Source organism: Canis lupus, chromosome 16 (assembly GCF_048164855.1).
Source record: "Canis lupus baileyi chromosome 16, mCanLup2.hap1, whole genome shotgun sequence".
NCBI classification, from domain to species: Eukaryota; Metazoa; Chordata; class Mammalia; order Carnivora; family Canidae; genus Canis; species Canis lupus.
In genome coordinates this window covers 49,709,270-49,731,820 of record NC_132853.1, presented here as the reverse complement: position 1 = coordinate 49,731,820, position 22,551 = coordinate 49,709,270, and the positions used below count along the sequence as shown (strand labels likewise).

General features: G+C 43.6%; 1 protein-coding gene and 1 long non-coding RNA gene across 10 annotated transcripts in view; one reads left to right on the top strand and one right to left on the bottom strand.

The window, feature by feature from the left end:
- MARCHF10 (membrane associated ring-CH-type finger 10) overlaps positions 1–22,551 on the bottom strand; it is an 88,319-nt gene that overhangs the window by 55,639 nt on the left and 10,129 nt on the right. For all 8 annotated transcript variants that reach the window (XM_072781242.1, XM_072781245.1, XM_072781244.1 and 5 more), the window contains exon 3: positions 15,244–15,363. In XM_072781242.1, coding sequence (XP_072637343.1) covers positions 15,244–15,363 — 120 coding nt within the window. The remainder of the gene's footprint in view (positions 1–15,243; positions 15,364–22,551) is intronic.
- Positions 17,242–19,980, top strand: LOC140607012 (uncharacterized). Of its 2 annotated transcripts, XR_012009191.1 has the most exons (3): positions 17,242–18,008; positions 18,837–19,002; positions 19,179–19,980. It is a non-coding gene; the product is annotated as an uncharacterized lncRNA (long non-coding RNA). The 2 variants fall into 2 exon arrangements; XR_012009190.1 differs by having other exon boundaries at positions 17,242–19,002.

The window sequence follows — 22,551 nt, the reverse complement described above, 5'->3', positions numbered from 1 at the left end:
ATCCCAGTACATGCATTGCATGCAATTTTTATGTCCCTTTTGTCTTTGGTTTTCTGCCTTTTTGTTTTTTCATGTCTTTTACTGTTTTGAAGAGTCCCAGCCTCATAGGTCTTAAGTTCCAAATTTGATTGTTTCCTCATAATAAAATTCAGGTTAACCATTTTTGGTATGCATATTCTATACGTGTTGTGTCCTTCTTCATAACCTCACACCATCAGCACCTTACAATGCTATTTGGTAATGCTATTCAATTTCTAGGGAAAGTTGGTGAGCACCAGATTTCTTTCTTTCTTTTTTTTTTTTTTTTTTAAGATTTATTTATTCATGGGGGGAGGGCAGAGACACAGGCAGAGGGAGAAGCAGGTTCCCTGTAGGGAGCCTGATGCAGGACTTGATCCTGGATTCCAGGATCACGCCCTGAGCCAAAGGCAGACACTCAACCGCTGAGCCACCCAGGCATCCCACTACCACATTTCTTTAAAGTTACATCCTCCCCCAATGTAATTAGGTGATGATTCTTTGACATTGAATGATTCTTTGACATTGAATAGCCTACATAAGCAACATTTTATCCAGTGCTTTTAGCGTCTTTTGATGTCCTTTTCCTGATTTGATAATTATTCAGGAGTAGCAAGACTATGATTTTTCTAATTCTATCATTTTTTCTACAATTAATAGCTGGTATTCTTCTCTAAAGGAGAACTCCCCCTTCTCTTTTTATTTATGAATGTAATTTATTTGTTATCATTGTGGTCTCAAGGATATATTTTACTCAGTTACCTCATCACATTCTTTGATTCTCCAGTTGTCCCAAAAATGGTGAGTAGGTGAAGTTAACTTGACTTTAGTCTTTGAGCATTTCTTTGCTTTCTGGTACAATAAAAAAAATCATAGCTTCACCTTGTATTTTACCTATTTTAGAACTGGAATCCAAGAAGCTTTGTTCCTTTTAGTTAAAATGGTACTTAGGAATTAATATCTGCATGTGAGGTGTGTGCATTGCTAGTGTCATGACATTGTTCCTAAATCCTTTCAATAGAATTAAATTAGAAATATGTATTTAAAAAAAATCATGAGTTCACAGTGATATTTCTTTTTTTTAAAGATTTTATTTATTTATTCATGAGAGACACAGAGAGAGAGGGGGGGGGGGGGCAGAGACACAGGCAGAGGGAGAAGCAGGCCGCACGCAGGGAGCCTGACATGGGAGTCGATCTGGGTCTCCAGGATCAGGCCCTGGGCCAAAGGTGGCGCTAAACCGCTGAGCCACCCAGGCTGCCCCTAATTAAAATGTAACACTATATGGAGCCTTCCCTTCCTTGAAAAAAATTATATTTGTATTTTACATTTAACATCTTTATTCCTTAATTATATTAATATTTTTGTGTTTTATTCTGTAATAAACATGAAATAATGTCAGAATTACAAAATAAATATTACTCTAGGAATAAACCCATTATATAAAGTTCATTCTTTCTTGGTAGTTCTCTTTGTCTATAGAATATACTCCTCAGGGCAGACCTGATTTTAATTGTAATTTTTCCAAATGACAAAAATTTAAAAAAAAGAAGAGTTGGAAAAGTTATGTAGAAACTAGCATTCTTATACACCTCTAGAAATGTAAATTGATACCAATATTCCCGGAAGACAATTTGGGAACAAAAAATTTTAAATCTTTGTAATGCTTTTAATCTACTAATATAAATTCCTACTTCAGGAAACTTGAGATAATTAAAGATATGCATAAATCTATAAGAATATTCATCATAGCACTATTATAGCAAAAAGCTGGAAGCAAAGTATATGGCCAGCAGAAAGAATTATGACAGATCCATCCAGTAATTGAGGAGTATATATATATATATATATGTATATATATATATATATATATACTTTAAAGATCTTATTTATTTATTCATGAGAGACACACACAGAGAGAGAGGCAGAGAGACAGGCAGAGGGAGAAGCAGGCTCCATGCAGGGAGCCCGATGTGGGACTTGATCCCGGGTCTCCAGGATCAGGCCCTGGGCTGAAGGGTACGCTAAACTGTTGAGCCACCTGGGCTGCTCAGGAAATCTTTTTTTTTTTAAATGGAACAAGAAAAGGCAAAAATAATTTATGGGGAAAACACTCAGAATGGCAGCTAACTCTGAAAGGCACGGGCACAGGAATCAGTGAAAGGGGCATGAGTCTTCATGGGGTGAAGAAACCTTGATGGGGGTTTGGGTTACATGCACAGTTACATGCATTTGTCAAAGCTCATTAAATATTACTATTAAAATAATTTTAAAAACTATTACTATTAAAATTTGTATAATCACTGCAGGTAATTTCTGCCTCTAAAAAACTAGAAAAAACATGAACAGTCAAACCACAAAAGCCATAAATATTCATAACTAACAATGTTAATGATGTACATGCTGAAGTGTCTTTTTGGGTGTGTGTGTGTGCGGGCAGAGTACTGATGTCTGCAACTGGCTTTGAAATGCACCAAAACACAAGGTGGAGCAGTGGATGGATAGATGGGCAGATTGATATTCGATAGCAAAATGTCAACAATTGTAGACTCTAGGTGGTGGATATATGGATATTCATTACACAATTCTGCCAAGTTTTCTATATTGAAGCTCTCAGAGTAAAATATTGGGAGGAAATGGAGCAGTAATATAGATATATAGATGTTGCCAGGCTGCCAGGATAAACTAGGTACTTGGTGGGAACACTGCCAGTTGTTTTTTTTTTTGTTTGTTTGTTTGTTTTTTTAATTTTTATTTATTTATGATAGTCACAGAGAGAGCGAGAGAGAGGCAGAGACACAGGCAGAGGGAGAAGCAGGCTCCATGCACCGGGAGCCTGACGTGGGATTCAATCCCGGGTCTCCAGGATCGCGCCCTGGGCCAAAGGCAGGCGCTAAACCACTGCGCCACCCAGGGATCCCAACACTGCCAGTTGTTGTTTTTTTTTTTTTTTTTGGCTCATAATAAACATTTCCTTCATGATATCATCTAGTAACAATGAGAGATCAAGGATCAATAAAGGAGAGTCAATGTGAGATAAATTTTAAAAGATATGTCTCATACTTGGTGCTTTAGGATGAACATAAATTTATACTAACAGGTGACCCTCCATGGAAAAGGCAGTATAGCCACGTATGTTGGGATATGGGAATGACGAGTAAAACAAAGACTTGGACCTTACAGAACTTATAGTCCTGGTAGGAAGGTGCATTATTTAATCAAATAATTATTTTAAAAATGTAAAATTACAAGTCCTAAATTAAAGCATATGGTCAGCCACAGAAGATAGGACAGAAGAGTCCGAATCTAGTTGGAGGAGGGGGCAGTTTGGAAAAACCTGAGAAAGTAATCTGAGCTGATGTCTGAGGCATAGTGGGAAGGCAGGGTGTGTGTTGTGAGAAGAGAGAATAGCATGTACAAAGATTCCTTTGCTGAAAGTGGCCTGGCACATAGAAGGACCCAAATCCAATGTGGACAGACCTAGGGCAGTACAGAGGGCCAGATCCTGCAGGGCCTTATTGGCTCCATCATGGATTTTGGTTCCCATTCTGAAGGTCACAGAAAGCATTAAAGGGGTCTAGGGATGTGATCTGAGTTTCAGTGGTCACTGTCACTCCACCTGTGGAAGGGAAAGTGGAATTTGGAGGAGTAGAAGTAAAGACTGGCCAGGTCTCTGTAGTAACCTAACTAGGCAACAGAAGAGAAGCACACACATATTAAAAAGCTATTGGAGAAGTAAAATGAGAAGGACTTGGTGATTGAATAGTATATGAGGGTAAGGAAGAGAAAGAGGGCAGATTCTGTTGATGCCACACACAAAAGGATGTGTGACGGGCCAGGTTGGGGACTGTAGCATTGGGCTTGTGGAAACTTCCAAGTAGATGTAATGAGTAAACAGTTGAATATTCAGACCTGGAGATTACAAATGAGTTCTGATTTGGATATGGAGATCTGGGAGTCATTGGCAATTAACAACTTGACTTTGACAGTTAAAGTCTTGAAGAGGTGACCTAAGGAGAATTTAGAGAGCAGACTTCTTGGGGGTAGGTCATGAACTTGGATGGGAAAATTATATGTTTATTTCTACTAGCCTCCAACTGAAATCTAAGCATGGCTCTCCCTTCTGAATGCAGGCAATGAACGACAGTAGTTATTGGCAGTACCTATGACTTTGTCACCAATAGCAATCAAGATATTTTCACATTTCATTAAAGTTGTTACAGATGCCTCAAAATCCCCTTCACGCCCATCACTTGTTATTTAATGTGTTAATAAAGAAGCACATAATTTACTGAATCACAGATTTCTAAAAACATTTTGGTGACTATTTTGATAAAAGTGGTTTCCTTTGAAGCCCTATGTATTATTATTTTATGCATTTGTGAATGTTCTGAGAAGAGGATCTAGGAGTTCACCATACTGTTCCAGAGGTCTGTGATCCAAAAATAGGATAAACCCCGAGGTATGGAATGAGAAGAGAACCAAGCCTTGAGGAATATTGGGACTCAGAGCCTGGGTGAAGGAGGGAGGAGAAGCCACCTCCAGAGACAAGGGAGGAACCTGGAGGAGAAGGTGGCTTTGCAGGAGCTCAGGGAATGCAGTGTTTCCAGAGGGACTGAGGAAGGAAGCCAGTCAAAGCTGCAGAGAGGGCAAGCATGGTGAGGAATGAAAGACCTGGCACATTGAGAGACAAGGAAGTTATTTGACAAAGTGCCATTTCAGTGGAATGACGAGCATGGAAGCCAGATTGGTGTGGGTTGAGGAGTGAGTGGGAGGTGGGGAAATGGAGTCAGTCAGTGTAAATAATTCTTTTGAGAACTTTGGCTGTGAAGGAGAAGAAACCAGTGGAGGGGATGTGGGATCAAGGAAGAACTGTTCTTTTTTTTTTTCTTTTGGTAGGAGACCTTGGACCATGATTAGATGCTGATGGGAAGGCTGTTGGGCAGCTGGAGATGCAGGCAGGGAAAGCTGGATGGATAAGGGTCCCAGTGGATCTTGAGCGGAGGTGGAGAGGCTTGGAACCGGTGGGAGTGAGGGGAGGGCGGTGCACAAGGAAGGGAGTGGGTGGGCAGGGCCGCAGTGAGCTGAGGAAGCTGTCTGAGGACCCCCGAGGTGTGAGATGGAAGAGTGGAGGGAAGACCGGACAAAAGGAAGAAGATTTGAAGTGGGAGAGAGAGTTGGACAGTTAAACTGGGCAGCACTGAGGGGTTCTAGGAGGTTGGTGGCTGTGACTTTCAGTGGGCATCACATCTCACATTTGAGTGATTTTTTTCTCCAGCAGCTGCCAGGGTCCTGGATTGAGACCTAGGGACCACAGATGGCTGGGGTTTTGCCAGAGAGATGAGAAAAAAAGACAAAGGGCATAGGAATTAGTAAGAGGATTTTTTTTTCCCAAGTAGTCTCCATCCCCAGTGTGGAGCCCAAAGCAGGGCTAAACTCACGTCCCTGAGCTCAAGACCTGAGCTGAGATCAAGAGTTGGACACTCAACCACCCAGGTGCCCCTCATTAAGAAGATTAAGCACAGAATCTAGGCTGCTTAGGAAGAGAGAGTCAGTCAGGGCCCACGAGAGAGCAAAGGGCCAATGGACCAGAGATTCCCAAGAGGTAGAAGAGATGTCATTGTAAAAATGGATGAGCAGGAAGCTGGAAGTCTGGTGTGATCAGTGGAAATTGGAGATGGAGGCCTTCTGGTTGATGTCACATGCAGGCCAGGATGTGTAGGGGGGGTGGGGAGGTGGTAGCAGAGTAGAATGGAGGGGACACTTAAGATGCATCCAGAACTGAGAAGCCAGGGTGTGGCCTGATGATCCAGGAGGGTGCTGAAGTCATCCAGGATTTCGGCAGATGAGAAGATGAGTGAACAGAGAGCCAGCCACTGCTAGAGCCTTCAACGTGGAAGAGATAGGAGGTAGTAGGGATGATGAGGGGTGGGAGAGTGGATAGCAAAATAAAACAGCCAAGCCTTAGTGCACCTGTGTTTCCATCAGAGCCTGGGAAGCAGTGGTCTGGGAGCAGAACTAGGAGCGAGAAGGGCACCCTCCTATCTCCTGATCCTAAGGAAAGGGTGCAGGAGGGATATGACTGGGCCCCCCCCCCCTCCCCGGAAGGGAGCTCTGAAAAGAGATTTGATGTACATGCTCTTAGCTGCAGGAAGACTGGACAGCTCACCCTGGCCCAAGAGTGCCCATATCTCTGACTTTGACTATTCCTGCCACCTGTAAAGCTGCCATGCCTCAGCTCCCCAGATCCTGTCATGCCTTAAGATCCAGGGGGAACAACTACATCCTCTATCAGCCTTTCCAGAGTTCTTTTTGCTTTTTCTTACACTCATCAGATACTATCTTGAACTGTGGGCATTTCTGCAACATCTTATTTCACCAACCCTGTGATCTACCCAAGGTCAGGGGCATGGTTTATTTAGTACCCTATCCCCATAGCACCTACTAGCATGTCTTGGACACAAGCGGTTCATAATTCCTTAATGAATAAAGCAATATAAAAGCAATACCAAAGACTTTAGGATGAAATGCTGTATGTTGTAAATCATGTTTAATGCAGGTATGCACCCAAATAATATCTTGCAACTGAAAATATTTAAAATTTTGATAGCTGGAATTTTAATTGGCTTTTAACAAGTTTTTTGGTTTTAAAAATTAGGGCAATTTTTTTAAAAGTAGGGAGTTTTAATAAAATACAGTAAACTGAAATACACAGCATTACATAAAATGGAAAAAAAAACTATTATAATTTTCTCATACAATTTCGGAGCTGCTGAGTCCAATTAACACAAGGAACTCTCTGGGTCAGAGGCCACCAATTCTCGGCATTGACAATTTCACTGAGCTGGGATAACAATTGGTGTTTGGATCACCCGGCCACAGGATAAAATCACCCTAGTGGAAGGACTGACTTTAGGCTGTCTTGCTTATCTGTTAAAAAAGGCAGGACAACATTCTGGAAGCAACTGCAATTTGAACTGACAGTTGCCCCATTTTACTGCCATGGCCTATTTTTAAATTACCTAGTGGAACTCAGACAAAGCACAGAATTGAAGGAGAAATGAAGCACTGCTGGCTCTGCCCAGCATACAGTTAGCAATTTGTGTGCTCCTTTAATGCTGTTGAAGTCTCCAGCACCCTGGCTTGCCCACAGGCGGGCATGCATGCCAGGTATTCCAATTAATCTATAATCTAATCATAAAGGAAATATCCCATGTAGTCTGGTGAGTTAGCTGGTAGAACATAGGACATTCTGAGTTTCTTTTGTCCACAGAGAGCTTGAACCCAGACTTTCTTATGTCCTCATGTTCTTGCCTATCTGTGACAAAAGGAACTTACCCGGGGCTCTGAAGAAGCCATCTGTCCATGTGCAGAGGGGTATGCCTGGGAAAGAATGCTCTCTTCTGGTCACTCTCTGGTCACCACCAGTGTGGAGGTTTCCAAGTGGTTGATTGTAACTGACTCATCTTCAAGCCCAAACTGGCCATGGCACCTTGACAGCCTCACTAAACTACTTGCCTCTCAGGAATTGCAAGCAAGGTCAGGGAGCACTCCAGTCCAAGTGACAGCATCTCCTGTTTTCTTTCATTCATGGGGAAGTTTCCTATTTTGGCTCTTACGACTATATAACTATGACTTCAACGTGTGTGCATTCCTAAAACACTCGTGTAGCTGTCAGCCGTCATCCATTCACTGAGCTCCTATTATGTGGTGGTCTCTGGAAATATGACAATAAACAGCACTTGCTCTTGAGTAGCTTCCAGCCTAAGGGGGGGTAGGGAGATGAGAAGATGTATCCCAAGGTGGACTTGAACCCAGAGAGTGTTATGGGAATCCAGAGGAGGAACAACAGTAAAGTCCCCTGACCCCCAGGAGAAGCTCTAGAAACTTCACAGAAGAGGTGCCCTCAGAGTTGAGGGTCAGGCCATCAAGGGATTTAAGTACCTTGCTAAAGTGTTTGCGCTTAATCCCAAAGACAATGGGGATCCACTAAAGAATTTTTTAAAAGATTTTATTTATTCATTCATGAGAGACACAGAAAGAGAGGCAGAGACAAAGGCAGAGAGAGAAGCTGGCTCCCCTCAGGGACCCCGGGATCATGCCCTGAGCCAAAGGCAGATGCTCAACCACTGAGCCACCTAGGCGTCTCCCAGTAAATAATTTTTATTCTATTTTATTTATTTTTAAATATTTTATTTATTCATGAAATAGAGAAGCAGAGACACAGGCAGAGGGAGAAGCAGGCTCCATGCAGGGAACCTGACATGAGACTCCATCCCAGGACTCCAGGATCACACCCTGGGCTGAAGGTGGCGCTACACTGCTGAGCCACCCAGGCTGCCGGAGAATTTTTATTTTTATTTATTTTTTATTAAAGATTTTATTTATTTATTCATGACAGACACACAGAGAGGGAGAGAGAGGCAGAGACACAGGCAGAGGGAGAAGCAGGCTCCATGCAGGGAGCCCGACGTGGGACTCCATCCCAGGACTCCAGGATCTGGCCCTGGGCTAAAGGCGGCGCTAAACCGCTGAGCCACCTGGACTGCTCTGCCCAAGAATTTTTAATAGGGGAGTGACATGATCCGATTTGCTTGCAGAGGAATCACTCCTACTGCAGTCTGGAAGACTGGCTGGAAGAGGTGAGGTGAAGAGAAAATGTCTGAGGAGGGCAGCCCGAGTTTAGTGCCTCAGCGGTTTAGTGCCTCCTTCAGCCCAGGGCCTGATCCTGGAGACCCTGGATTGAGTCCCACATCGGGCTCCCTGCTCCAGGAGAAGGGAGAAGTCCCTTCTTCATGGAGCCTGCTTCTCCCTCTGCCTGTGTCTCTGCCTCTCTCTCTCTCTCATGAATAAATAAAATAAAATCTTAAAAAAAAAAAAAAAAGTCCAAGGAAATGAGTCCTACAATTTCCAGGCCGAAAAAGATGGCCCTGCAGAGGAGTGTGCTAATGGTCAGATTCACAACAAAGGAGACAAGACAGTTTGGCTTTGGTGTCTGATTGCTGCAACGTGTGAGAAGGAGCAGGAGAAGGAATCCAAGAGAATTTCTAGAATTCTGACTTGGGCAGAAATAAATTCAGGAAGAGGAACCATTTTGAGGGAAACAGATGATGCAGTCAGCATCTTGAGTCTGAGGTGCTTGTGGTACACGCTACGGTGAAGAGATCAACAGCTAAAATGGAAAACGAACTCAAATGAGAATTCCCACAGATCTACACTTGTCAGACCGTGGGCTGCACATTCCCTCTCCATGACGTACATTTGGAGCTTGAGATGTCGTGTGCAGAGCTATGTTATTACTCAGGTGCACCTTGAGGGTGCAGAATCTGAGCTACAGTCAAGAGGGCGGCTATGACAAACACCACACCAGGTGCTAACGATGACTCACAGCCTCCCAGGGTGGGGCCTTTTGGCAGTTAGAACCAGTGTGTGCGTGTGTGACCTGCTTCATCCGCACATGGGCCTGGAGCCAGAAAGAAGGGAGGCCCGACCCCCAAGGAATCTGACAACGGACAAGCAGAAGTTAGGGAAAATTAAAAGTGTGAGTCATGGAACGCTTATGCCATGTGCTAAACTCTGGCTGCTTTCATGACACCAGTAAGGGTGTTGGTAGGTTGACATTGACAGATTAATGGGAGAATAACTCCCTGAGAGCAGTTTGAAAGGGGAGAAGCAGAAGGTTTCACAGGCCTGCCTGAGATAGGCTGAATACCTAGGTAATAAAAGGAGGCATGCAAATACTCAGGTCGCCAAAAACACAAAATGCAAATCAAGCCAGCCTTTTGGACTCCTGCACCATCATCAGAGAGTGAACATTTGCAAGGAGCTACTGTATGCAAAGCACGGAGTTGTGGATTTTGCAGGTTCAGTTTCTGGGAAACAAAGCCCCTTCCTCACCCAAGGGCTCTTGTTTTGTTTTTTGAACTTGACCACAGTCTGGAGCAGCCCTGTCCCATAGATCTTTCTGCAGTGGTAGAAATGTCCTACATCTGTATGGTCCGGTATGGTAGCCACGAACACATGTGGCTACTGATCATGTGAAATGTGGCTAGTGAGACTAAGTAACTTAATTTAATATTTTCTTTTTTTAAATTTTCTTTTAATTAATTTAAAGTTAAAGGTAAGTAGTCACACATGGCTAGTGGCCACCATACTGGACAGCACAGTTCTAGACGTTTGCTGCCCTCATGTATGGATGGACATTCTGACTTTTTAAGCCACTGCAAGTGACTTAAAGAGGCTTTGTTTTTTATTTCAACCTCCAAAGTTAGTGTTGGATCATCATGAACAAAACAATTAAGATGCTTATGTTGGGTAATCACCTTCACACTTAAGGCTACCGTGCCTTCCGGAAGGTTCAGGTGACCTCACCGGTCAACATCCCACCGAGCCAGGCCTGGGGACAAACCAGCTACTGCTGGTATCAGGTTTACTGCCTCCTTCCAATGTAATGTTGGGTCCTTATGACCTGGAATCTAAATATTTGCCCATTGCTGATGGTAGAGGCCAATAATCCTGTTCCTAATTAGCAGAGTGAACGGTCCTGTGAGTTAAGAGTTGGTCTCTTAACTGGTTGGTATCCACCTTCTTTGCCCACGAAGAAGCAAATGCCATGACAACATGTCCTAAGTTCTTGAGGTTTGTGTATTTGGAACAGTGTCCCTTCCAGCAAGGATGAAAGATGAGAAAAGCTCATGACGCCCCTCTTCATGGAAGGTTGCCATACCTCCATATCCACCCACAAGTCCTGGGCTAATCATTTTCATCATTTTCTTTGGGAAAAATCAGAGCTCCTGTTTCTTCTCTGTGAAGGCTTGGGAAAGCGAAATACCCTGTCAATTATAGCAGGCTCCTCTAGGCCAGCGGCTGTCCCAGGGATGCTGTTGCCTGCTCATATTGAGAGACTGCTTTGCTTTTTCATCTACTAATCATCCAATTCCTAGTTGATTAGGTGGTATTTATTTATTCTACTCTGCTATTTATTTATTCTACTCTGATTAAACAGCTAACAAGGTTGTGTATAACTTCGAAAAGGGTCTAAACCTAAGTTGCCTCTTAAAATTACATTAGCATTTAGAAATGTGGCCTGGGATTGGGCTGAGGCAAAGGAAGGTATTCTGGAAGCCCCAGAACCTGTTCGGCCACTGGTACCTATTAGAGCACCATTTATAAAAATAGATACCAAGGCAGCTTATAATGTAACCTAATGTTAGTACAAACGTTAAGAGTCTCACATGTTCTTGCATTGATCCCACAAGATAAGCATTAATAATAAGTATCTCCTTGATGGGAAATTGAAGTGCTCAGAAGTGGCTTGTCTGAATTCACACTGTAATAAGGGAGAGAGATGGCCCTTGATGATAAGTGTTCTTTCTGCTATGCCACACCACTAACTTAAATGTATTTAGGAGGTACTGCTTTAAAGAACACGAGCTTGATGGTTATTGCTTTATCTTGGATTTAGATGTAATACAACCTCTGCTTGAGGTGCTGTGAAAGCCACTGGTGGTGGTGAGGTCATTGTGCACAATGGAGTGGCCACTGCATTTACTGTGCATTTGGGGATCTGCCCTCCTCTAGGCAGTTGTCTGGAAATGATAGCTTGATACTGGACCCATTACTTGATGGTAAATGTCTCACTAATTCCAGGTTAATCAGAATTGTGATCATCTGAGACAGGGTCAAGAGAGGAACAAGTGGCAGAAATTGCAATGTGAGCATCAAAATTTGGTGGTGGCACATTCATGTTGTGACTGTGGTAGAAGAATTCCCGTGGAGTAAGCCATCCATCCGCTCCTGTACTACCCACCAGTCAGAATGAACTCTCCTTTACAAATCAGAGGCAACACGTTCCTTGGAGTTTTCAGCCATAGGAGTCTCTAGAAGGGAATTAATTACTTAGGGGAAGGTTTACCTATAGAGGGCTTTGGTTAGATTTACACCTACTCATTGAACTGTATCTTTCTCCTGCTCTTTTCTTACTGATCCATGAATGATCTTTTGCAAGGGTAGTGCCTGATGTCATATCCAACACACTGAGCTCTGGAAATTGGGACTGATCTGGCCTGGATTCTCCTTTGGGAGGTGGCAGCATTCTTATAGCTTCCTCTAGGAGAAAGTCCTGGCTCCAGGACCTCCCTGGCACTGAGGATCCTATGAAAAGAGGATTGATAAATTCTGTATTTCCTCAGGATTTGAAATATAGCAGGGCAGGCCCAGACTATGAATGTTTAAGAACAACCAGATTTTCAAAGAAATTTGGGTGGGGATCCAAGCCTGGGAGGAGAACACTCCAAACCAACTCATGATCCTGGGGGCTGAAGAGTTCTGGATCTAGTTTATCTCATAAGGATCTCTGGCTTCATTTGTACACAGCAAAAGTTGAAGGGCTGAGACTGTGTGTTTGTGTGTGGTGGGGCTGGGGGGGGGGTGTTGGGGATCAGCATTATAAGCACACAAGTCAGATGGCTGATGAGTGATGCATTTGGTAACATTTTTGTTCCCTTGCCCTTCCTGTGCTCTTGTATCCAGAGACAATCCTCCGGTACACCCCAAGGAATATCTGTGATACAGACAGCAAAACAGAGGTGAATTTCACTGTGGAAAATTCTGATTTTTGTCACTCCTCTTGATAGAGAAGATATGACCTTGAAGGCACTTGTATAACCAAGGCCCAGACCCTTGGGATAGCATTACCCAGGAAAAATTTGAGATTATGTAAGTGATGTTGTTTTGGGTTCTCTGGCAGACTGAGGTACGGTGACAGAGTGCAAACATGAAAAATCCTGTTCTTATACTTTAGAAATTGCCAGTTTTATGCCTCCGACCACATATTTTTGTCCTTATTTCATCATCACTTTTATCTATGCAACCGTATCCTTTTTTAGATGTGGTCCAAGTGTTTTGCAATGATGATTTAAAGAATGAATAATTTTTATAGCATAAAGAACACTACAGAAATCTGTCAACAGCCTGTCCCCCCAAACAAAGTTTGTGGAGAGGAGCATGAAATTTCAAGTCTTAGAATATCCCAAATGTGCAAGGACTGCTGTGCAAAATGGCCACGTGAGTCTTTGTGTGAAAACAGAAGAACCCAGCTGCCCATTTATTTATCAGTCTAGAGAGATTGCTGCATGCTACTGTTTGACGTACGTAATATTTTTTTTTTTGGCTGTCCTTGGGTTTTGTTCCTATGTGCAAAAAAACCGTGAGAATTTATCTTCATGCTAAAATGTGTTGATTTTCAGATTAATCTCACTCCCTAAGTTTAATCAGCAGCAGGCATTGTATTTTGTCTTTGACTAACAGGAAACAATCCAGGCGATGTGTTCTTTTCGATGGTGCCAGTTTTGTAAGATAGTCTTTTCTTTTCAGACTTGAGGTGGAATATTTTATCATGTGATTTTATGTTTCTTAATAGGGAGTATATATCTCACCCAGGGATACATCCGCATCCATAAACATCAATCATTGATGTTTTTAAGGTATCCTTTGAACATTAAATAACCATGGTGTGAACATCCCAGATTAAAGGAGAAATCCCAATGAGAACTTGATGGATATCAAGTATCCAGGATCTATCTTAGAGATCCACGCTGCTGACAGAAAGAGAGAGTCCATCCTCTAGAGTATATTGCAGGCATAAAATATTAAATAAGAATTCATAAAAGGCATATTACTCATCTTAAATCAATTCACCATGCTAACAAACGGTGTTGAATGCAGCTTGTGGTACTTAGTGCTTACATAGGATAAGTAAAATTCTTACTCAGATAAGATCTTAAACATGAAATATGATCATAGAGTTCAGTGGGCACCCTCCCTCAGTTAGACTGCCTGGAAAGGAACCCCGACTCTACCACGCACTGGCTGTGAAGTCTTGGATCAAATTTCTTATCTTTTCTAAGGCTCAGTTTCTCATTTGTAAAATGAGGTAAATACATAGAGATTTATGAGAATTAAATAAGCTAGTATGGATAAAACGCTTATTAGCACAGTGCTGGAACATTGTAAGCACTCAGATTATGTTACCTACAACTATTATCATATCACTATCATGTTGATCTTATTATTTTTATTTTTATCCAGACAGAAATATTTGAACAATTTCTAGTTACTAGAGGATGTAGTTTTTACATTTTACTTTATTTTTTAATGATTTTTTAAAAGTTTTATTTATTTGAGAGAGAGTGACAGATACCAACAGAGATACTGAGAAAGAGCACGAGTAGGGAGGAGAGGGAGAAGCAGGCTCCTCATTGAACAGGGAGCCTGATGCAGGGCTCAATCCTAGGACTTTGGAATCATCACCTGAGCTGAAGGCAGGTGCTTAACTAACTGAGCCACCCTGGTGCCCCCATTTTACTCTATTTAAAAACCAGACTAAGTAATGCACTGGGTTAGGCTATAAGCCCATACACATATATATCTATTTTTTAAAAATTTATTTATTCATGAGACACACACACACACACACACACACAGAGGCAGAGACACAGGCAGAGGGAGAGGGAGAGGGAGAAGCAGGCTCCATGCAGGGAGCCCGACGCGGGACTCGATCCTGGGTCTACAGGATCACGCCCTGGGCTGAAGGCGGTGCTAAACCACTGAGCCACCCGGGCTACCCCACATATATATATCTTTATATCTGTATCTTTTTTTTTTTTAAGATTTTATTTATTTATTCATGAGAGACACAGAGAGAGAGGCAGAGACACAGGCAGAGGGAGAAGCAGGCTCCATACGGGGGAACCCAATGTGGGGCTCGTTCCTGGGACTCCAGGATGATGCCCTGGGCCGAAGGCAGGCACTAAACCGCTGAGCCACTCAGGGGTCCCTTTATATCTGTATCTATCTTATGGTTATATGGACAGATCAGATAGGTATAGATGCAGGTGTATAGAGAGATTACGCTGTGCTTTAGAAGGCCCAGTGCCTCAACTGTTGAAATCAGAGAGCTGTAGCATTTCTAATTTAGATGGTGCCTTGGAGACAATCTCCATTAGGCCCATGAGGAAAGAAGATTCCTGGGCCCAACTGGGTGAAAGGGGACAGTCACACAGCAGAGGAGCGACTCAGACAGTAGTCAGGATGGGAGCTCTTGCCCCTGCATCTCCCTGCCCTGACCTTTAGGATTCTCCAACACCTTTTTGAGTTGGCTTTTTCACAATTCAACCACACATACGCCAGCAGCAGCAGCAGGATATCTCCCAGAGTTCTAAGTACCTGTTTGGAAGATGACCCACTTAAAAACCGGGATCTCTCCAAATTTGTCTCTTGTCCCCAAAATTGATCTCGTTTCTTCTCATTTGGGTCTTTTCTGTATTCTTGTCGTCTCAGACAAGCCTGCAAAATAAAAACAAATGTTTCTTTGGCTTAGGTCTACAGTAACTTTAGTCTTTGATAATTTTTGCTTAATTCCTATCATGAGGAACATGAAATGCATAAGGTCCATCTCCAAGGGCTCACTGACACCTTTACTAAGTGTGAAGACGCCCAGCCTGGCATCATTCTCTCTTCCCTCTGCCCAAAATGCTAGGTCAAAAATAGTAGTCAGTGCTTTAATAAATTAAAATAACAAACCAAGAGGTGTTTTGACAAGTATTTCCCCAACAATTGCCTTCTTGGGACAGGAAGTACCTGACGATACAGGATATTAACTTCCTCTTCTGTATTAATGCGCTTCAGAGCTCCCCTCATCCTACTGCTGCTCTACAAGGGGTTCTTGGATCACACCTGGTTACAGGGTAAGACATTTCCTCCATGCACACAAGAGCTTTAGCATGTGCGCTTCCTTCCACGAATGCCTTTCATGGGATGCTCACAGGATGGCAAATCCTGCAGATCAACTCAGATCCAGCTCATGTGGAGTCTTTCCTTGCCTAGCTCCTCTTCCCCAGGCCAAATTAATTGCTCCTTTATACATACACAGCTTGAATTATGCAAAAAAAATTTTTTTTTACTGTTGTATTTAGTTGTTTTGTTTTGAGCCTGTGTCTCCTGCTGATCAGTGAGAACCCTCAGGGTAAGGACCACCTCTTATCTTTTGAATCCCCCAGCATCTAGCATTTAATGCTAGCTGAATTGCATTATTGTTTCAGAGGGAAATATCAGTCCCCAAATGCAAAATAAAAAAATTAAAATAACTGACAAAAAAAATTTCCATTTAAAAAAAACAAAATTAAGAGAAAATCTATCACCAATATTTTTTTCTTCCAGAATCAGGACCAAAAAAAAAAAACCACCCCAAGGACATCATGTGCTATTGGAGGTGTCAACTGGTATTTTAAATAGTTTAAAATAGTAAAACTTCTTGGAGAATTTCTATAGATTCAGTGCCCGAATTCACCTTTGTGCTGCTAGAGCCAAATTATTCGCTGTCATGATAAAGAAACGCAGTGTAAAGACCAACAATACTGTTTCTAAACAGGGCCTGACATCTCCCCTTCCTGGCTGGGTTGAGAAAGGAAAGATTCCTTCCGCATTTTCCCCCTTTGTTAGAAAATGCATCTCCTTCCTTGATGTGGAAGGACTTGCCAGAATTTCACGCCTCTGGGAAAGCCTAATATTATGCTACATGGTTAAAAATAGAAATGACCTGATATTAACAAAACATTAACCACTTGGAATTGGGAACAGCGGTTTGGTTACACTGTGCTTCACAAGTGAATTGCTGGTGAGGCACTGGCCACAGGGCTCATGCTTTGTGGCCAGGTGGTACCTGCGGCAAGTGGAATCCTGGAGAAAAAAGTGTACCATTCCACTCTGCCTTCTTTGGAAAGGGAGAGCACTCCAAAATGGTTGCCCCCCTCCCTTATTTTCCTGTCTCACTGTTAATCTTATTTTATTTTTTTAAAGATTTTATTTACTTATTTGACAGCGCACACAAGCAAGGGGAGCTGCAGAGGGAGAGGGAGAAGCAGGCTCCCAGGTAAACTGGGATCCTGATGTGGGGCTCGATCCCAGGATTCCAGGATCAATGACCTGGGCAAGGGTAGACACTTAATGATTGAGTCACCCAGGCACCCCCCCCCCCCCCCGGTTAATCTTATTTTCAAAAACTATGCTAATATAGATGGCAAGCCATTTTAATAAATCCTGGGCAGTGGCTTTTTTTTTTTTGTTTTTTTCAAATTAATTAATTTAGAGAGCGTGGTAAGGGGCTGACTCCTCATTGAGCTGACTCAAGCTGACTCCTCATTGAGCACGGAGCAAACAGGGGGCTCGATTCCAAGACACTGAGATCATGACCTGAGCTGAAATCAAGAGTCGGACACTCAACCAACTGAGCTACCCAGGTGCCCCGGCAGTGTTTGTTTTAATAAATAATTTGAGCAAGAAACCCTCCCAAAATACTGGACAGTAACTGTGATAAGTAAGTTAAACAAACACGGAGTAATAAACCAAGGTAAACTCGAAGAGAGTTAGCAGAGAGTTGAATGACATTCAAGTAAAGATGGGCCTCTTCTTTTCCAATGACTTCAGATCAGAGCCCGTTTGGGAGGAGCTCTGGCTCAGAGTGCTGTTTCCTGAAGCGGCAGATGTCTGTGTTATCCTAACCGACTGGGATTAAAGGCACAAGAAGCAAATGCTGATAGGCTAAAAGTGGAGGACAGTGTTAGCAAATGCACGCAAGACCAAGGCAGATTTTGTGGGATGAACAGAATTCTTGTGGGTTGAGTGTTTTTTGAAAATTCTCTCCAAGAATGCATGCAACTTAAATATTTCTTTACCAAAAGGGGAGGAGGAGTAGAATGGTTTGCAATGTCGAAAAAAATTTTTCCCCTCTGGTTCCTTATGCCTCTTCTCATAGAGGAGCCGGAGAACAAACGAGTGTCAGGGTAGGTAATTTTTATCTTAATACAGCCAAACAACCTCTCTGTGTAAATCAAACATTAGTCCTCTTGAAGTTATAGCTTTGCCGAGTTGAAGGAACACAGGGACAGAAGCAAGTCCAGACTTCCAGTCCCAGAAATAGCAAGAACCCAACCGTAAGTAACTGTCCTAGGGGCTAGTTTTCTGGTTGTTTGTAAACGTGAATGATTTTTTTTTTCTATTTTTGATGCTGGTGTCGGTTCTACTTTGGGGGTCCTGGAGTGACAGAGCAGAGTGTGAAATCCATAGGGTGAGGAGGAGGAACTGATTTGTAACTCATGATATCCCGGAGCTCCCCTTCCTCTGGAACTTTAAAAATATTCCCCTTTCAATTCCACACGTCTGGAGCTAAATTGCTATAAATAAGTTTCTCTTCATGTGAGAGAACTGGCTGAGGACAGTCTTAAAATCGAAGGCTTCAGGTAACCCCTTATTTCCTCCTTGAGCTGGGTGGAGGTGGGCTTTCTCCTTCACTCCTCCTCTGCCACCAGCCCCTAGGGCCCCCGCCCCAGCCCAACCCTCTGGATGGCCCAGTGAGGCTGCCTCCCCAGAGCACAAGCTACTGGAGTGGGGGCAGAACACAGAATGTGCATATATGCCTGTGGGGGATAACGTGGGTCTTGTGACTCACTGTAACTCAGTACGGGTAAACATGACAAACCCCAGCTCTGCCACTTTCTCGCAACGTGACCTTGGGCAGGCAGGCTAACTAACTCCATTGGTTCTTGCTTCCCTCATCTCTAAGAGGGAGATGCCCTGTGCCGCCAGCCAGCCAGAGTCTGGAGGCCCTGTTGGCAGGATGCTCAGCAGGGTGACCGGCTCCTGGCCAGGTTCAGGGAAAGGCACTCATCACCACCGTCATCAGCGTCATCATCATCATTATCATTATTAGGCTTTAATTGTTGTTTCTGATCCCATTGCTTGGTCTACGTCTCTTTCTAAAGCCAGCCTTTGCCAAATCATGTGACTCTGATCAGGGAAGAAGAAAGACTCTTTCTGTCCAGGCCTGAAGTTTCATCCCTGGTTTTTGTGCCCTGGAGGCAGAGGTTTGTTTCCTAAGCCTGCAGTTTCCCTCCACCCCACCAGACAACTGAGGAGATCCTGCTCAGGGTCAGTTGGGGTGCCTCGAAAACCACCACTTTTTCTTCAGTGTTACAGCTTTCTGAGTGGGAGGGGGGAGGTAGCGGGGGGGGGGTGGGGGGAGCGGAGGGGGATGATTGTGGGAGGGGGGGCTCAGTTTCTTCTGTGTATTCAACTACCAGTCCCGCCTTCTGGTCCTCCTCCAGCCTCCTGGTGCCTTAGGAAGCCAAGGGCCACAGGAATGCTTTCCAGCCTCACAGTCCCATGGCCATGACCGTCTCTACCTCTCCAGTGCGGTGGCCTCTGCTGAGGTTATTGTTGCTCCAAGTCCCCAAGCATGGAGAGAAGTGTGAGTTGCCACTGCTTCGGTTGGTACTTTGCTGCTGTTCTTAAATTCAAACGTGCATAACCCCGAGTCTGGGGATTGGATGATCATTGGTGGCATTCTTCAAGTTCATAAGTTTGGAGGAGGTAAGAAATCAGAGGCGTAAAAACCATCTGACATGATATTCTCCTCAAATGAGTTTCTTTTCCTGTTCTATTACAGAAGCACATACGTCAGAGGTGAGCAGGGCAGAGAACCCTCCCCTCTGGCTCCTGCGGCAGGGGAAGCTGAATTTTCTCTACTCCCTCAATCTGCCATCCTCCGCCACTGGGCATAGTCTCCTATCATGTCTTTGAACAAGTTTATAGCGTCACGTTCAGTTGTTTGCTCGGTACTTGAAAGATCGAGATGAGTAAATGACAGGAAATGAAACCCATCCGAACACATTTGATAGATTACAGAATATCATTCTGAAATGCCAAGTGTAAGCTTTCTCTCCAGCTTTCAGTAGACATTAATGGCTAAATTCTGCCTCAAGTTACATAAACACGTTTGACCAAAACAAGGAAGGAAAAAAAAATCTTCGCAGCATGAACACCCTTGAAGAAATAGAGCCAAATCCTGAGATGGCATGTAATTATGTACTAGCTACCAGATTCTGAAATAGCATGTAATATGCCAAATAGATGTTTATTTCCTCTTGTTTTTTCAAAAGGGTCCCACCCAACCACTGAAAGGAGCAGCATCAAAATAACTCAGAGTGGGTTTAAGCCACCTCTCCTCTTGCCAGCACACAGACCTGTAAAGGCACTGCTAATTTGGTATGCACCAACCCGTAGCGTATTTTGGGATGTAACAGGAGTAGTGTACACAGGAGGTTTGTAAGGGCTTCAATTTGAGCCAGTTCATTAAAGGCGAGTAAAGCACAGGAAGGAATCTATGGCAAATATATATGATTTAGGAGTCATATCTAGTTATTAGGTCTTACATTATTTGTACACCCTGAAATGGGGAATCCCTAGTATCCAGGAAGGTTGCTGCACTGTGTGAAGGCTGGGATTCCTTGACCCAGGGTTTCAGTATCGACCTGATACAAAGTCTACCTTAGTAAATTATCTAGACACACACAGGTCATATATGGACCAAATTATTGAGGGGTTATTAAGGTCATGCAATTGATTCTTAAACCCCTACTTTAAATCCTTTCTGGAACAAGACAGGGGAGAGACTAAATCATACAAATAGCTCACCACTGTTCCCTTCAAAGTCGTTTCTGTGGGTTGCTATATATTTAATTCAACAATACTCAGAACATATTAAAGACAGCCATATTTATTTTTTGCAGACTTTGTGGTGAGTGGTTTTGGAAATGCTCAATGAGGGTGGACTTGACCTTGAGAAATAGTTACAAGTCAGCTGAATCTAAGACTGATAAACAGAGTTGGTGGTCAGGTTAGGTAATGCGGGCTCACATCAATGACAGGCATTCGGTTCAACATAGAAGAGTAAGAAGCTGTGGTCCAGATTGAGAGGAAGTCACCCAGAAGACAATTTCAATACAATTTCCTAAGCAATGTGAAAGAGGGATAAAAGGGCGCTTTGGTAATGGACTGATGGAAATCTTCTAAAGCTGGATGATGGGGATGGCTGCAAATTTGGTAAATTTACTGTAAGTCATTAATTCTACACTTAAAACAAGTGAATTTTATGATATATGAACTATACCTCAATAAAGTGGTTTTTAAAAGAAGGGTGTGGTGGGAGCACAGAGGTTCCATTTAGTTCTCAATGAAAACTGGTCTTTACCTCCCTTGTCAAGAGAGTAAAGAAGGGGGAAAGAGATGGTCAGAGAAGTGGTGAAGATTTAGGCTGGTCTGGCTGTGGTTCTCAGGTCTTGGACCTGCCTTTAAGTGAAGGGAAACAACTCAAGGGTGTCATACATTCCAACTGCATCATCAAATTCACATTTTAGATAGATTTCAAAAAAAGCAATCTGAAAGATGCCAAGGTTGGAGGCAAGGGGACTGATAATAGGGACATGGTAATAATCTTGGAGAGAAACTGTGGAGATGGAAACCAGAGTGGTCGCAGTGGGATGAAAAGGCAGGCACAGTTCATGGACTTTTAGGTAATGGTGGCAGGATTTGGTTACAGGTAGGATGTGGATGGTGAGGGAGAGAAAGGAGTTGGGGAAGGCTTACATACAGAGGAGGGCAGCAGAGGGTGGACCTGCTGAGGTGCCTCTGTGACATCCAGATGGAAATGTCCGACAAACAGGTGTGCACGTGATCGAGACACTCTGGGGAAACTCAGGACCACGGGTGGGAGGAGATGGGTCACAGAGACCCTTGTGAGTTAGAGGGAAACTGGGCTGATGAAAACCGGTGGCAGGGTAGGATGGGGGGCGGTGTGTTAACATTTGTAGGGCATGGAGAAGAATGGGAGACAAACAGAAGGAAAATCAGCAAAGTGTGAAGTCAGAAAGCCAAAGAAGTAGTATTTTGAGAAGGAAGGAGTAATAGTGTCAAATGTAAATGAAGCTTCAGAAGACAGACTAAAAAGTTGTCACTTGAATTTGGCCTCTGACCTTAGTGAGAACAGCTTCAGGGGAGGGGAGGTGACAGGCTGCATTGGATTAGGAATGAAGGGGGGGAGGAGGAGTGGAGATAGAAATGTAGCAGTTTGGGGACATCTTGGGGACAGTGCCAGGGCTGTGGCTAGAGAAGGACCGCGTGTCCTACAGCTTTGTTCTTTTGTTCTCAGTATAGGCGGGGCTTGAGCATGTTTGCAGGCTGAGCCAATTAGAAGGAAGGAAATGTCAAAGATACAGACAAAAAGTCCCTGGATGGAGAGGGGCTGGGTACAGCGGGGTGTGGGCCCAGAGCTCAGGCCAGGAGATAGTGGCTTCACCCTGAGGACCTGAGGGAGGGATAGGTGTGTAGCCTGGGAATGGGGGAGGGGTGGTGAGGCTTCCCACCTGATGGCCTTGGGTCCTTTGCTTTGTTTCCTGTGTGTGTAAAACAGGAAGGGAAGTTCTTTGTTGAGAGTATGGGGACTACAGGTCTGAAAAAAGTAGGAAACTTTAAAACTGATGATAACAGAGGGAGTTGATGGACAAGTAAACACGTTCATGTGAGTCAACCTTCGCTCCTTTCTCTCCCTCACTCCGCCTCTCCATAATTCAGCGTGATGTCAGTTCTGCTTCTGTTTCCTGGGTTGGGCCACTACTCACCACCCTCCACTCCTACCGCCTG